This window comes from Eubalaena glacialis, chromosome 16, assembly GCF_028564815.1.
Source record: "Eubalaena glacialis isolate mEubGla1 chromosome 16, mEubGla1.1.hap2.+ XY, whole genome shotgun sequence".
Taxonomy (NCBI): domain Eukaryota; kingdom Metazoa; phylum Chordata; class Mammalia; order Artiodactyla; family Balaenidae; genus Eubalaena; species Eubalaena glacialis.
The window spans coordinates 14,982,229-14,996,497 of NC_083731.1; the positions used below are offsets into that span (position 1 = coordinate 14,982,229).

Consider the following 14,269-nt stretch of genomic DNA (forward strand, 5'->3'; position numbering starts at 1 on the left):
TGCATGGAGAAGGACGAAATAAATGAGTGGATTATTTTTTCTCTCAACAAATAGAATGTAGTAAATGGGTAAAGAAAGTTGGAAGGAGGAAGTAGAGAATCTGGATTTGCTTTTTTAGACAAGGCAGTCCAGGCCTTTCTGTGGAGGCAGCAATTAGCTTGAGACCTGGAAGAGAAAAGGTGTAATGATGGGGGAAAGTGAGCGAGAGGATCTGTCTGTTCCCAGCAAAGGGAACAGCAGTCAGGAGCGTGGCAGGCTCTCGGAAGCATAGCACATCAGCATGGCTGGAACACTGAGCAAAGGTGCTGGACAGGAGATGGGGTGGTGAGCTGGGAGGGACCCACCATGAGTTACACTCGGTCAGGACCATAGGTGTAATTCTAGTGCAGGAGGACAGCATGCTCTTGTACTTTGAAGACATCATTCTGGCTTCTCTGTAGAAAGATCCTAGGGAAACCAAGGGTGGAAGCAGGCAGTACCGTTTGCAGGCTCTTGCAGCTCTGAGAACCGATGGCGGCTTGGGGCTTCGGTCTCGGGACGATGGTGGTGGGAGGGTGAGAAAAGATGCCAAGTGGTTGGGGCCAGGCTGCATTTTGGAGGAAGCAGCTGTGGGACTAGTTGGCGGGTTGGCTGCGGGGGTGAGGGGAAGGGAGGCATCAAGGGTGACCACCAGGTTTCTGGTTTGAGCAGTGCCTCGGTGAGGTTGACATTTACAGAGAGAATGGGAAGAGCAATTTTGGTGGGGAAATCAGGAGTCCCATCTTGGACTTTAAAGTGGAGATGCCTGTTAGCCATCTACGAGGAGAGGACAAGGAGACACTTAGCCATAGGAGTTTGGGGGAGTAGTAGCCTCTGTCAGAGAGTGCAGGGAACTGCTTTGACTAACATCTCTACACTTCCTAGTGTCTCCTTCAGCCTCTCCTCTTGGGGGCCTTGGGGAACAGAGCTGAAAAAGCAGTGGCTTCACAGATATACTTCCTCAACATCAAATGGGTACAGCTTCCCAGTAATGGAGCCTCAGTTCTGTTTTCTAGCCCCATCCCTGCCTACCTGTAAACACTCCCCGACAGAAGAACCTATAGAGGCCATGGCACGTCTTTGCCAGTTCTCTTCATTCGGTGTTGAGTCTTTTTTCGTTTTTTTTTTTAAGCATGCTCCATAGTTTAATAAAACTTCCAGGAAGATGTGCCAGTGTTTCTGTGGCTTTGTGCACTCCTGGGGCATCCGTGAGCCCTCCTGGGAGTGTGGGGTTCCCTCGGTCAGGTCAGGCACACGGCTCCGTGGGGCGTTGGCCTTTACAACATAAGTATTTGTATTGTTTTGGTTGTTTTACATGTCACTTCCTTCTCACTTTATGGAAAACAAGTGACACAGAGTGGCAGCCAAGTGTGAGCTGGGGAAGGAGGAAGCCCTCCTCAGAGGAGGTCATTTCCATGTGGCTCTGTGTTCACTGAGCTTCACTGTGTCCCAGGAACCGTGCAGGTCACGGAGTGTGTGAAGCGTCTGCGAGGCTGTCCTGCCCTTGAGGGAGCCCCAGTCTGTTGTGGAGGTGACAGTGCTAAGGACAGTGTGTGCTCAGCGGACAGCTGTCCACGCCAGTGTGGTTCAGACATAAGATCGCAACCCGTTAGTGCAGCACGAAGTCAATTTTGTGGATTTCGACTGGTGTTTCTTTCTTCTTCAAAATAAGTTTTAAAAATTGTGGTAAAATACACAACACATTTACCACCTTAACCATATTAAAGTGTACACTTGAGTGGAATTAATGACATGACACTCCTGTGCAACCATCATCATGGTCCACAGGATTCTTTTCATCAGTAAAACAGAAACTCTGTACCCATCACTACAACTCCCCCTCCCCCCCTCCCCCCTCCCCTGGTAGTCACCATTCTACTTTCTGTCTCTCATTTTTGACTCTTTGGATACTTCATATAAGTTGAATCATATGGTATTTGTCTCTGTGTGACTGGCTTATTTCACTTAGCATAATATCCTTAAGGTTCATCTATGTTGTAGCCTGTGTCAGAATTTCCTTCTTTGAGACTCAGTAATATTCCAGTGTACATGTGTACCACACTTTGATTATCCATTCATTCATCATTGGACACTTGGGTTGCTTCCACCTTTTGGGTACTGTGAATAATGCTCCTGTCATTATGGGTATATCATGACTGGCATTTCTTTTGCAATGAATTAGGCTAGAATAGAAAATAGCAGGGGATGGGACTTCCCTGGTGGTCCAGTGGGTAAGACTCCACGCTCCCAGTGTAGGGGGCCCAGGTTCTATCCCTGGTTGGGGAACTAGATCCCGCATGCATGCTGCAACTAAGAAGTCTGAATGCCGCAACTAAAGATCCCACACGCTGCAACGAAGATCCGGTGCGCTGCAACTAAGACTTGGCACAGCCTAAATAAATACTAAAAAAAAAAAAAAAAAAAGAAAAAAGAAAAAGAAAATATCAGGTGTACATAGTGTGGGCAGACCCAGACTACTGATGAGGCATGAGGCACAGCTTTGCAAGCTGTATGAGATGCCATATATCCTAAATTAACCTAAACGCATTGGTGTTTATTTCCCACGGACCGATAGATACACTTTGAGCACTCTGTGCAAGCATCAATATAACTCACTAAATTCTATCAGTTCTTTAACCTTGAGTTAGGCATCCTTGTTTTTGGCCACACCGCATGGCATGCGGGATCTTAGTTCCCCGACCAGGGATCGAACCCGCGCCCCCTGCAGTGGAAGCGCAGAGTCTTAACCACTGGACTGCCAGGGAAGTCCCCTAGGCATCCTTTTAATTAAGAAAATTTGAATTACTTGTTCACATGCATTTGATTCAGCTGCTGGAATGGTTCTTTGACCCAAGTAAGGTAGTTTCTTTCCTTTGCTCTGTGGTTTCACAAATCCCAATGAGTAGCATCAAAGGCTTGCTTGGGTAGGCAGTCATACTCCTTACTCTCAGGAGGGATATCTGAAACTTGGAAGCAAGAACTCTGTCATCCCTCATGGGGGAAGAAGTTTAATAGTTTGGAAGAAAGCGTTTGATTGGAACAGACACTAGAGGCCAGATATTCAGAGGTGAGTCAGCACCAGGCACTAACCGGCATAGAGGGATCTTGGTGACGAATTGAGTCCTGTATCTAGCGGTGGCCGTGTGTGCTGTGCTAAGTAGATAAGGTATCACCTGCTGGTTGTGAGGTCCCTTACTTGTTAGTTCCAACCAATACTGCTTCAATCCCTTCAGAACCTTGGGAGGTGGTCAGCATGAGTAATATTTTACTTGTGACTCCTTGTTTTATTCTCAGTGTTAACTGAATTGTGTGCAAATGTGTCAAAAAATTTTTTTTGGAGGGGAGGGATAAACTGGGAGCCTGGGATTGACATATACACACTACTATATACAAAATAGATAACTAATAAGAACCTACTGTAGAGCACACGGAACTCTGCTCAGTACTCTGTAATGACCTATATGGGAATAGAATCTAAAAAAGAGTGGATATATGTGTATGTATAACTGATTCACTTTGCTGAACAGTAGAAACTAACACAACACTGTAAATCAACTCTACTCCAATAAAAATTAATTAAAAAAAATTTTTTTGAGGAGGCGATGAGGATGGTTACCCATGCACAATAGTTGTAGATTCTCAGTGTTGGTTGTAGCGTGGGAAAAAGTATCTGGAAGACATGTGGTGATAAGAAAAGGGACACTATGAAGAAATGAAGGGAGGGGATTAGCCGGTGGGAGGAAAGGGAGATAAGAGGGCCAGGGATGAACCAGAAAAGGCCTGGAAGCTCTGAGGCAGGAAGGCTCTGCAGTGCCCACAGCCTGGGAGGACCCGGGTGGACCCCAGGGTAGAGGGTATGGAGGGAGCTGGGGGCACGCAGCTTGCATTGCTGCTTCACTTAGAATAGGACGTGGGTAAAAAGAGCAGGGATGAGAAAATGGATTTTGAGCAAGTTTTAAGAAGTGGGGAAAGTTACAGAGGAAAGGAGAGAAGATTCTAGCTTGAACATTGCCACCCACGTCTAATTGGATTTGGCTGTGGGCCACTCCGGGAAAGCCAGGGTGGTGACCCGTTTCAAGATAGTTCATCAGCAGTGTGGGTGTTCTGATGTCACGCTGGATGGGTTCCAGTGACATCTGTGCCAGACACCGTGGCACGCAAGGCCCATGGAGATTCCACGTAGTATGTGACTTGTCATTGCCTGGAGGGAGTTGTGGTCTCTGGTGGGACAGTTAGGAGGGAAGTGCTGCTGCTGGATGAAGACTTGTGGGAGAGGAGGGAAGGAGAGAGTATCATGGTGGCGAGGACGACTCTTGGGTTGGAACTGGGTTGAGGGATGGCTAATTTGGCAGTGGTCTCAATGCTGTCAGTGATAAATTGGAGTCAGGGTGCCAGCTGACTCAGGTCTCCATGTCTAACTGTTTAGGTGGTGACACATACTTTAGGCTCCTGTCAGTCAGCTTGCCATCTGATGAAAATGAAAACCTTCATGCCTTGATGGTACCCAGATTTGGGAAGTGAACGGATTTGTGAGGGTCCTTAAATCAAGAGCTATGGGGAAAGAAATTTGCCTAATTGAGCAACTTCATCTGTTTTCTGCTGGGGCCCACATGGGATTACTCAAGATTGCTGTCATGGTGACAGCTGCTCTTTGTCTGATGGGACTTTGTAGTGTTCAGAGCAACACTGATCCTTTCAGTTGGTGGCTCAGCAGCCCAGGGAAGTGTTATTATCTCCAGGTGTTCTCCCTGTTTGCTGGAGGCCAGTACTGAGAGGTGATGTGGCTAATTCAAGGTCATGCAATCAGAAAGTGGCAAAGTATCATTACATTTTAAAAAATTGTGGTAAAATGCATATAAAATAAAATTTACCATCCTGACGGTTTTTAAGCACATGGTTCAGTAGTGTGAAGTACATTCACATTGTTGTGCAACCAATTTCCAGAACTCTTTTCATCCTGCCTTAGTGTGTCATTAAACACTCCCCATTGTCCTTCCTTCGCGACCCTGGCAACCACAGCGCTACTTTGTTTCTCTCTGAATTTGACTAAGTACTTCATTTAAGTGGAATCATACAGTATCTGTCCTTTGTGACTATACCATTTTGCACTTCCAGCAGCAGTGTTCAAGGGTTCCAGTTTCTCTGCATCCTTGCCAACACTTGTTATTTCCCTCCCTCCCTCCCTCCCTTCCTCCCTTCCTCCCTTCCTTCCTTCCTTCCTGATAATAGCCATCCTAATATATGTGAGGTGGCATCTCATTGTGGTTTTCATTTGCATTTCCCTGACAATGAGTGATGCTGAGAATCTTTTCCTGTGCAAGTAGACTTTTAAAGAGAGCCTTTCAGGGTAAATCGCAGTGTTAACTCCCTGAGCGTTTTCGGTAGCGAATAAGTGTAGGATAAATGGCAAAACATTTTTCAAACCTGTTTAGTGGTGATGCTCACAGATTTATACTTTTACTTGGGAAGGCAATTGAGACCTAGCAATATTAAGGGTCATGGAGATGCTGAACTGGAGTGGAGAAGGAGATGGGGGGACAGTTGAGGCCCTGGGGCCTCAGTACCACTGCTGGGACTAGAATCCAGTCTTCTGCCTCCTGCTCTGGGGACCTTTAGAGGTGCCAAGCTACCAGGGTTAGCAAAATCTGAAGCTCAGTCTCTCTTACTGCTTCTTTAATAATTCATAGACGTTCATTTATTCAGCAAAGAATTCTTTAGCATCTCCTTTCTACCTGTATTGTGCTAGGAATAACGCAATAAAAGAAGTTTGGGGCTTCCCTGGTGGCGTAGTGGTTGGGAATTGCCTGCCATTACAGGGCACACGGGTTTGATTCCCTGGTCCGGGAAGATCCCACATGCCGCGGAGCAACTGAGCCCGTGTGCCACAACTACTGAACCTGTGCTCTAGAGCTCGCGAGCCACAGCTACTGAGCCTGCGCACCACAACCCGCGTGGGTTGTGAAGCTACAGCTACTGAAGCCCGCGCGCCTAGAGCCTGTGCTCTGCAGCAAGAGAAGCCATGACAGTGAGAAGCCCGCGCAGCACAACGAAGAGTAGCCCCCGCTCGCCACAACTAGAGAGCCTGCGTGCAGCAACGAACACCCAACGCAGCCAAAAAAAAAAAAAAAAAAAAAGAGAGAGAAGTGTGGTCTCTGCTTTCATGGGTTATTGTTGTCTGGCCTTGGAAATTTCCTTACTCTGGCAAAGTGAGTAGAATGGTGTTAACCTTTGGGCTGTCTCTGCGTATTAATCATTATCATTTAAATAATGCATAATGGATTTGGATAATTTTTTTTTAGTCCTTTGTATAATTATTGTTTTTTCCATTAATAATAAGTAATTTGTGGAGAGGTAATTTGAGATTATGTAAATATCATGGTTCACATCAAGCTTTCACCCACTAGATTTAACTTCCATTGATAATTTTCTGACTCCATTGTTCCTTCTATATTTGTTTGCATTCTAGACTGCAACAGCTTTCCCTTCTCTCCTATTTATGAAGCAATAAAGTCATGGATTCTTTTGTTATTTAATGGGTTATAATTCACTGGCATTTATTTAATACCTAAGGTATCCCAGGTTTGGCTAGCAAGAGCCCTTCAAGCTGGCTTCTCTGTCTTTTGCACACATCCTTGTGATTACTTTAGATTTTCCTTATTTTATGGTGCAAGATGTCCAGGCCCATCTTGTACTTTCTCTGCCGTTGGTCCTGGCCCGTTGATAGTGATGCTGTTGCTGGGAATGCCTGGGGCTCTACTCATCTGGACCCAGTCTAGTTATAGCAGCCCGCACAGAAATTTCCTCTTTTGGGGCCCATGTTGTGGCTGGACCGGCCCTTGTGGTTCTTATGATTGTGAGACATGTCTCAGCAACAACCAAGAGGGAGTTCTGAAATGGCAAGGATTGTCACTCACATGCCCTGAAGGGTACAAAGCACACCTGGGGTCACACAGCCCCAGAGAGAGAGGGAGACAGAGGGAGGGAGTGAGGGAGAGCACGTGCACGTGAGTGAGCTTGTACCTGCACTTCTGCCTTGTTGGGGTCCAGGGCTGGGTGCATGTCAGGCAGGCACTTATGATGAAAAAAGCTAATTGTCGGGTGCTAACACACACTGAACCAACCTTGGAATCAGCCATTGCTTCAAGGAGCGCTGGTTCCTCTTAGGAAGGATATTAAAAAGCCGAGATCTGGGTGAAGGGGACCAAAAGGCACAAACTTCAGTTATAAAATAAATAAGTCATGGAGACGTAATGTCCAGCATAGTGACTGTGGTTAATAATAGTGTGTTATTTGAAAGCTGCTGAGAGTTGACCTTAAAAGTTTTCATTAGAAGAAAAAAAAAATTATTACTGTGTATGTTAAAAAAACAAAACACCAAGATCTGGAGGCTTGAATACTCTTTGCTACCAGTGAGTCATTTTTTCCAGGGCCTCTCAGCATATAGAGTTAGAGAGAGAGAGAGAGAGTGTGTGTGTGTGTGTGTGTGTGTGTGTAAACACGCATCTAATTTTCTTCCCCCATATCTCTATATTTAAAATGTAGACCTATTTCTGTAGACCTCTTTTTTTAATTTTTAATTTTTTTTTTTTTTTTTTAAACAAAGGCCGTCGGTGTGGGATTCTAATTAGACAGATGTGTAGTTTGGATATATGTCACTCTCCTTTTAATTTTTAACAGGTGGCTAAACCCCTTGTTTAAAATTGGTCACAAACGCAGATTAGAAGAAGATGACATGTACTCAGTGCTTCCGGAAGATCGCTCCAAGCACCTTGGAGAAGAGCTGCAGGGGTAAGTAGCAGGCAGTGAGGAGACGGGGAAGGAAGAGTGAGAGTTCCTCCGTGTGGCTAATGGTTTGGAGTGGGTTTTACCTTCTTCTGGGTTCTTCTGCAGCCTCCTTGCCCATGACATTGCACGCTCACCCCCCTCAGGCTGACCCTGGGCTTAGCCCACTTTGGAGGCCGGGGGGACCTGTGTTTCCTGTGTTTCCTGTGCCTTTATGGAAGGGGAGGGAGCCAGCAGCCAAGGCCCTGGATGCTGAGCTCCATTCCCGGAGGTGGTGTCCCTGGAGGATGCTGTCTGCCCTCTTGAGCTGCTCATGGTGTTGTGAATACAACAAAGCTTGGAAGTAACTTGTTTCCAAGACCGTGACTGTTCCCCTCAGAGCCTGTTTTTCTGGTCCTTCAGGGTCTGTACCGCTCATCTTTCAGGAGCCCTGCAAACAGTTAACCAGCATTCATGGGGCAGCCACAGAGTGCCCTGTAGTGAAGGCCTATCTTCCTTCCACTCTGCCACCTCTCCTGTTTTACCTATGGCGGGGCTGTTCTTTACTGTGCTTTGTTTCTCATTGCAGGTACTGGGATCAAGAAGTTTTGAGAGCCGAGAAAGCTACACGGGAGCCTTCTTTAACGAAAGCAATTATAAAGTGTTACTGGAAATCCTATTTAGTTTTGGGAATTTTTACGTTAATTGAGGTAAAAGCTGTTACATACAGTGCATTGCTTTTCAGTGTATGTGGCTCAGTAATGAGATGGATGCGACAGGTGGGGAGAGGCCAGTCGTTTAAGGGCTGAGGATAAACCTTGTCTAGGAAACATGTAGCCCAGCGGTTGTGTTTACCTTTAGAATGGACAGGTCCTTAAAAGGAGTGGACCTCCAGGGGGTTACGATTTTTCTTTTAACTGATTAAAAACGTAGTGTCGTGGAAGGATGGCACTGAAAAGGAAAGACATGTTAGGATGTTCTTGGTGCTCAGAATAACTGCTGAAAGTGATCCTTGACCAAAAGAAAACCCTGCAACCTCAAAGAATATGTGCCCTGTGGTTTGGAGAAAGTAAACTTGGACCTGAGCCCACAACAACATAAGACATTTTACAGGCGCTCAGCAAATAATTGTTAACTTGACCAGGTCACATCTGATAAATGCTTTCCTAAGAAGGTATCTTCACCTTCCCCCTTCCAGCGGAACAGAACCCGTGACCCTGCATCTGGGTTGGAGCTGCCCAGAGCTCGGAAGAGCGTACCCTTCGCTGGGCTGGCCCTTCCCAGCGGGCCGGGCACTGAGAGCCGAAGCGCCCCGCGGGGAGGAGCTCCAGCTTCACCACGAATTCTGTGCACCACATGTCCTGGTTTCTGTCACTGGCTGTGGGAGTGGATTGCTGGTTGAAAGCAGAGTCTTGGTAGCTGGCGTTTGCCAAGGGTGTAGGAGGGGGATGTGCAGGGGAAAACCTAAGGCAGAAAGCTGGGAGGTCAGTGACCACCATGACCCAGAAGGTTCTGGGTTAAGCTCCCCTAGTGAGACAGTTCTCCCTGGGGGCACGGTGCCAGTCAGCCTACCTACTCTGGCTGCAGCCTGCTGGAGGTCCGCTGCAAATCCACTTGGGTGGCTCGTGCTCTCTGTGGTACCTTAGTGCTGCCTTAGGGACAGGGCCGGCCTGTGAGTGTGTGAGAGCAGGAGGGATAGAAGATGCAGTTGCTATGAAAGAGTTGTTTTAGATGGAGAAGGTGGTGAGTTGTCATAAATATGTTTTTATTGGGGGTGAGGTGGGTCGGCTAGGTGGTTTGTAGGTGGGAGGCGTGGCTCTTTTTTTTTTTTTTTTAAATTTTTATTGGACTGTAGTTTCCTTACAATGCTGTGTTAGTTTCTGCTGTACAGCAAAGTGAATCAGTTAAGGTATACATATATCCCCTCTTTTTTAGATTTCCTTCCCATTTAGGTCACCACAGAGCATTGAGTAGAGTTCCCTGTGCTGTACAGTAGGTTCTCATTAGTTATCTCTTTTTTTTAAATAAATAAATAAATTTATTTATTTATTTATTTTTGGCTGTGTTGGGTCTTCGTTTCTGTGCGAGGGCTTTCTCTAGTTGCAGCAAGTGGGGGCCACTCTTCATCACTGTGCGCGGGCCTCTCACTATTGCGGCCTCTCTTGTTGCGGAGCACAGGCTCCAGACGCACGGGCTCAGCAATTGTGGCTCACGGGCCTAGTTGCTCCGTGGCATGTGAGATCTTCCCAGACCAGGGCTCGAACCCATGTCCCCTGCATTGGCAGGCAGATTCTCAACCACTGCACCACCAGGGAAGCCCAGTTATCTCTCTTTTTTTAAAAATAAATTTATTTATTTATTTATTTATTTTTGGCTGTGTTGGGTCTTCGTTTCTGTGCGAGGGCTTTCTCCAGTTGCGGTGAGCGGGGGCCACTCTTCATCGCGGTGCGCGGGCTTCTCACTGTCGCGGCCTCTCCCGTTGCGGAGCACAGGCTCCAGACGCGCAGGCTCAATAGTTGTGGCTCACGGGCTTAGTTGTTCCGTGGCATGTGGGATCTTCCCGGACCAGGGCTCGAACCCGTGTCCCCTGCATTGGCCGGCAGATTCTTAACCACTGCGCCACCAGGGAAGCCCTAGTTATCTCTTTTATGCATAGTAGTGTGTATATGTCAGTCCCAATTTATCCTGCCTCCCCCCGCCCCCAATTCCCTCCTTGGTGTCCATAAGTTTGTTCTGTACATTGTGTCTCTATTTCTGCTTTGCAAGTAAGTTCATCTGTACCATTTTTCTAGATTCCACATATACGCAATATTATATGATATTTGTTTTTCTCTTTCTGACTTACTTCACTCTGTATGACAGTCTCTTGGTCTCTCCACGTCTCTGCAAATGGCACAATTTCGTTCCTTTTTATGGCTGAGTAATATTCCATTGTATATATGTGCCACATCTTTATCCATTCATCTGTCGATGGACACTTAAGTTGCTTCTATGTCCTGGCTATTGTGAATAGTGCTGCAATGAACATTGGGGTGCATGTATCTTTTGTAATTATGGTTTTCTGTGGGTATATGCCCAGGAGTGGGATTGCTGGGTCACATGGTAGCTCTATTTTTAGTTTTTTGAGGAACCTCCATACTGTTCTCCATAGTGACTGTACCAATTTACATTCCCACCAACAGTGCAAGAGGGTTCCCTTTCTCCACACCCTCTCCAGCATTTATTGTTTATAGGTTTTTTGATGATGGCTTTTCTGACTGGTGTGAGGTGATAAATCTCACTGTAGTTTTGACTTGTATTTCTGTAATAATTAGTGATGTTGAGCATTTTAAAATGTGTTTGTGGGCCATCTGTACGTCTTTTTTGGAGGAATGTTTATTTAGGTCTTCCACCCATTTTTTTATTGTGTGGCTCTTGTTTAAAAGGCTTTGTTGTCCTGAAGGGCACTGCAGGCAGTGGGCAGCTGGGTAGGTGAAGTCTGCCCCACACAACTGGAGAAACCAGAGAATTCTGTCACCTCACAGGTGACTGGATGGTCCTGGGAGATTGAGTTCTCATTGATGACACAGGTGGGTTGGCCATTGTGCCAGAGGGTAGGGACATCTATATGGGGCCGTGTTCTGTCTTTGAGAGAGCACTGACCTCCTGAATACTGCCGTGGCCTTGTGAAGGGCAGGGTGGAGATGCAAACCCGTGCGATTTCCTCGGGGGTTGGAGAGGGTGCAGGAGCCCCTCAGTCTGTCCCAGCCCTTCTTTGACCTGTGTACAGCTGTCCCAATGATGGCGTTTCTGCATAGTCACAGTAAGTCTCTGTTTGAAATAACAGGCGGCAAGCTGGTGTGGCCTGTGTATGTAGGATTTCCCGACCTCACAGAGCAAGCGCTCATGAGTTCTGCTTGTCCGGAAACCTTGGGGCTTCGAGGTGTGCCTGCAGCTCATGCCAGGTGCCTGGTTTGGGGTGAGCAGAGATGAGTGGCCTCAGTTTTAGTGTTGGATCGTATCCTGAAGCAGGCCTTTCTCTGCTGTCCCTGGTTCTCTAGTTTCTCTTTGGTACCAGATGCTGAAGAAGTTGAAGTCAGGCGGGTCTCAAAGCATGGCCCATGTGGCTGGGTTTGGACCGAGCTGCAGGTTTTCCATGCTGTCCTGCACTGTTGGCTCCTTGGGTAGGGTCACTAAACTTTAGATGGATCCCATCCTAATATGAGCTCCAGGTCTTTGCTGTGGCAGCTTATGGAAGAAGCAGACACAGAGGGAGAGGCCACAGGAACTGGGGTTCTTCCTGAGAGGGAATCGACCTCACTGGGGTGCTGGGAGCTTTGATTCCAAAGTTGTCCAGCCCCGGTAATACTTCCTGCTAGGGGTCCAGGAAGAGCAGGCCTGGGGGCTGCATAAGGTGCACCTGGTAGAGCCCTGGCCCCTCTCTCAGGAGGTTGGTTATTGGGCGGTCATGGCAGAAAATGGGGGAGTAGAGGACCTGGCAAATGTGCGGGCTCATCTCAGTAGTAGTACTAGAAGTACTAGTACCAGCAACAGGGGCTCCTACTCAGTAGCACTGGTGGTGGTGACTGCAGTAGTGTTAGTGTGGTAATAAAAATATTAAGTTCCTGAAAAATACTATGTATCAGAACTGCTGTAAGCACTTTATATGTGATATTAGTATTATTTCTTTGGCTGAGTCAACAAAGTCATAGGTATTATATTACCCCCATTTTAGAGAAGAAGATACTGAGTGCTAAGTAGTTACACAGTGTGCCTATGGTCACACGAAGCATAAAGGACGGACTGAGGTTCCATCTAGGACGCTCTGACTTAAGAGAATGTCCGTCTCAATGACTGAGCTTGTCCAGGGTCAGAAGGGCCTGTCTTGAGAGCTTTGTTTTCGTGGTCTCAGGCACATGCATCCTGAACTTGATTTAAGGATAATAAATAGGATGCTAAGAACTCCCTGGAGCAGGAAGCCAGCTGGGAACATAAATGAGGGCAGAGTCAAGGTGACCCCATCTCCTGGGTGAAGAAGTTACTAGGGCTTTGACACTAGCAGCAGTGTCATGCTGTGTTTAGATGGACCAGGAGGGGCCCTTTAGGAAACCACCTTCCACTCATGACCGGCTGTACGTGGATGAGGTTGTGACTGTTCCGGTGACCCAAGTTCTAAACATCCATCCCCACTCTTACAAAACCATTCCAGGTGGGCTCCCTGAGATGGACCAGGGGGAAGGTAGTAGGTCTTGGATGGTGGCTACAGTGGGACATTGATAATCTGGGCACAGGTGGAGTCTTCCATGTTTTTTTGTTTTTTTAAAATAAATTTATTTATTTATTTATTTATTTTTTGGCTGTGTTGGGTCTTCGTTTCTGTGTGAGGGCTTTCTCCAGTTGGGGCGAGCGGGGGCCACTCTTCATCGCGGTGCGTGGGCCTCTCACTGTCGTGGCCTCTCCCGTTGTGGAGCACAGGCTCCAGACGCGCAGGCTCAGTAGTTGTGGCTCACGGGCCCAGTTGCTCCGCGGCACGTGGGATCCTCCCAGACCAGGGCTCGAACCTGTGTCCCCTGCATTGGCAGGCAGATTCTTAACCACTGCGCCACCAGGGAAGCGCCCATGTTGTTTTTTAGTAAGAGTGCCCAGTTGCTTGCTGAGAGCTCGCTGAGAACTTGCATCCCTGTGAATATGGGGTTGCATTTGCTCAGTGAGAATGAGAATCCCAGGTCAGTTACAGGGGTGTGGAGCAGTTCTCCTGTTCTGTTGTCTGAATACACTTTCCCACACACAGGTGTGCCCCGGGCCTGAGGTCTTAGGGTGATAGCTGGGTAGGGCCAGCTGGACTGGTTAGGATAATAAGTGGCAGAACTCATGGTGGTTCACAGTATAAAACCAGACAGGGGTCTCTATTCCCTAGGTGAGTGTTGTGACTGGCGTACGGTGCTCATTTTAAATTTGTGTCCTTAGGATAATAACTCGCAGAACTCTTAGTCCTGATGCAGTGGAGTTCAGGGAGTTGAGGGCCATTAAAGCTCAAGGAGAAGTAAACATTGAATTTTATTGGCAGTCAAAAGAAGCCTGAAATCCAACACAAATACTCCTGTTTTCCTAGACTTGCCTTTTGACATACTGCTGTTTTGGAGAAGTTAATAATCATTCCTTATGACAAAGCTAATAAGGATCTGTCACATTTTAAAACTCATTTTCAGGTGCTCTTTTGGGTTTTCAGTGATTAAAACTACTGAGTTAGATGCAATAAATGTTAGTTAAATAATTGATTTTATGAAGCAACTTCCCATTTTGTGATCATCTATGCTGCTTGCTGGTCTTTGTATTTTATTTTATTTTTAAAAAATATTTATTTATTTATTTATTTGGTTGCGGCAGGTGGGCTCCTTAGTTGTGGCATGCGAACTCTTCCCCCCCACACAACAAATTTATTTATTTATTTATTTATTTTTGGCTGCATTGGGTCTTCATTGCTGCATGCGGGCTTTCTCTAGTTGCGGAC

General features: G+C 46.8%; 1 protein-coding gene across 2 annotated transcripts in view; it reads left to right on the forward strand.

Moving 5' to 3' along the window:
* ABCC4 (ATP binding cassette subfamily C member 4 (PEL blood group)) overlaps positions 1–14,269 on the forward strand; it is a 218,320-nt gene that overhangs the window by 35,914 nt on the left and 168,137 nt on the right. For both annotated transcript variants that reach the window (XM_061171226.1, XM_061171227.1), the window contains exons 2-3: positions 7,696–7,806; positions 8,369–8,489. In XM_061171226.1, coding sequence (XP_061027209.1) covers positions 7,696–7,806; positions 8,369–8,489 — 232 coding nt within the window. The remainder of the gene's footprint in view (positions 1–7,695; positions 7,807–8,368; positions 8,490–14,269) is intronic.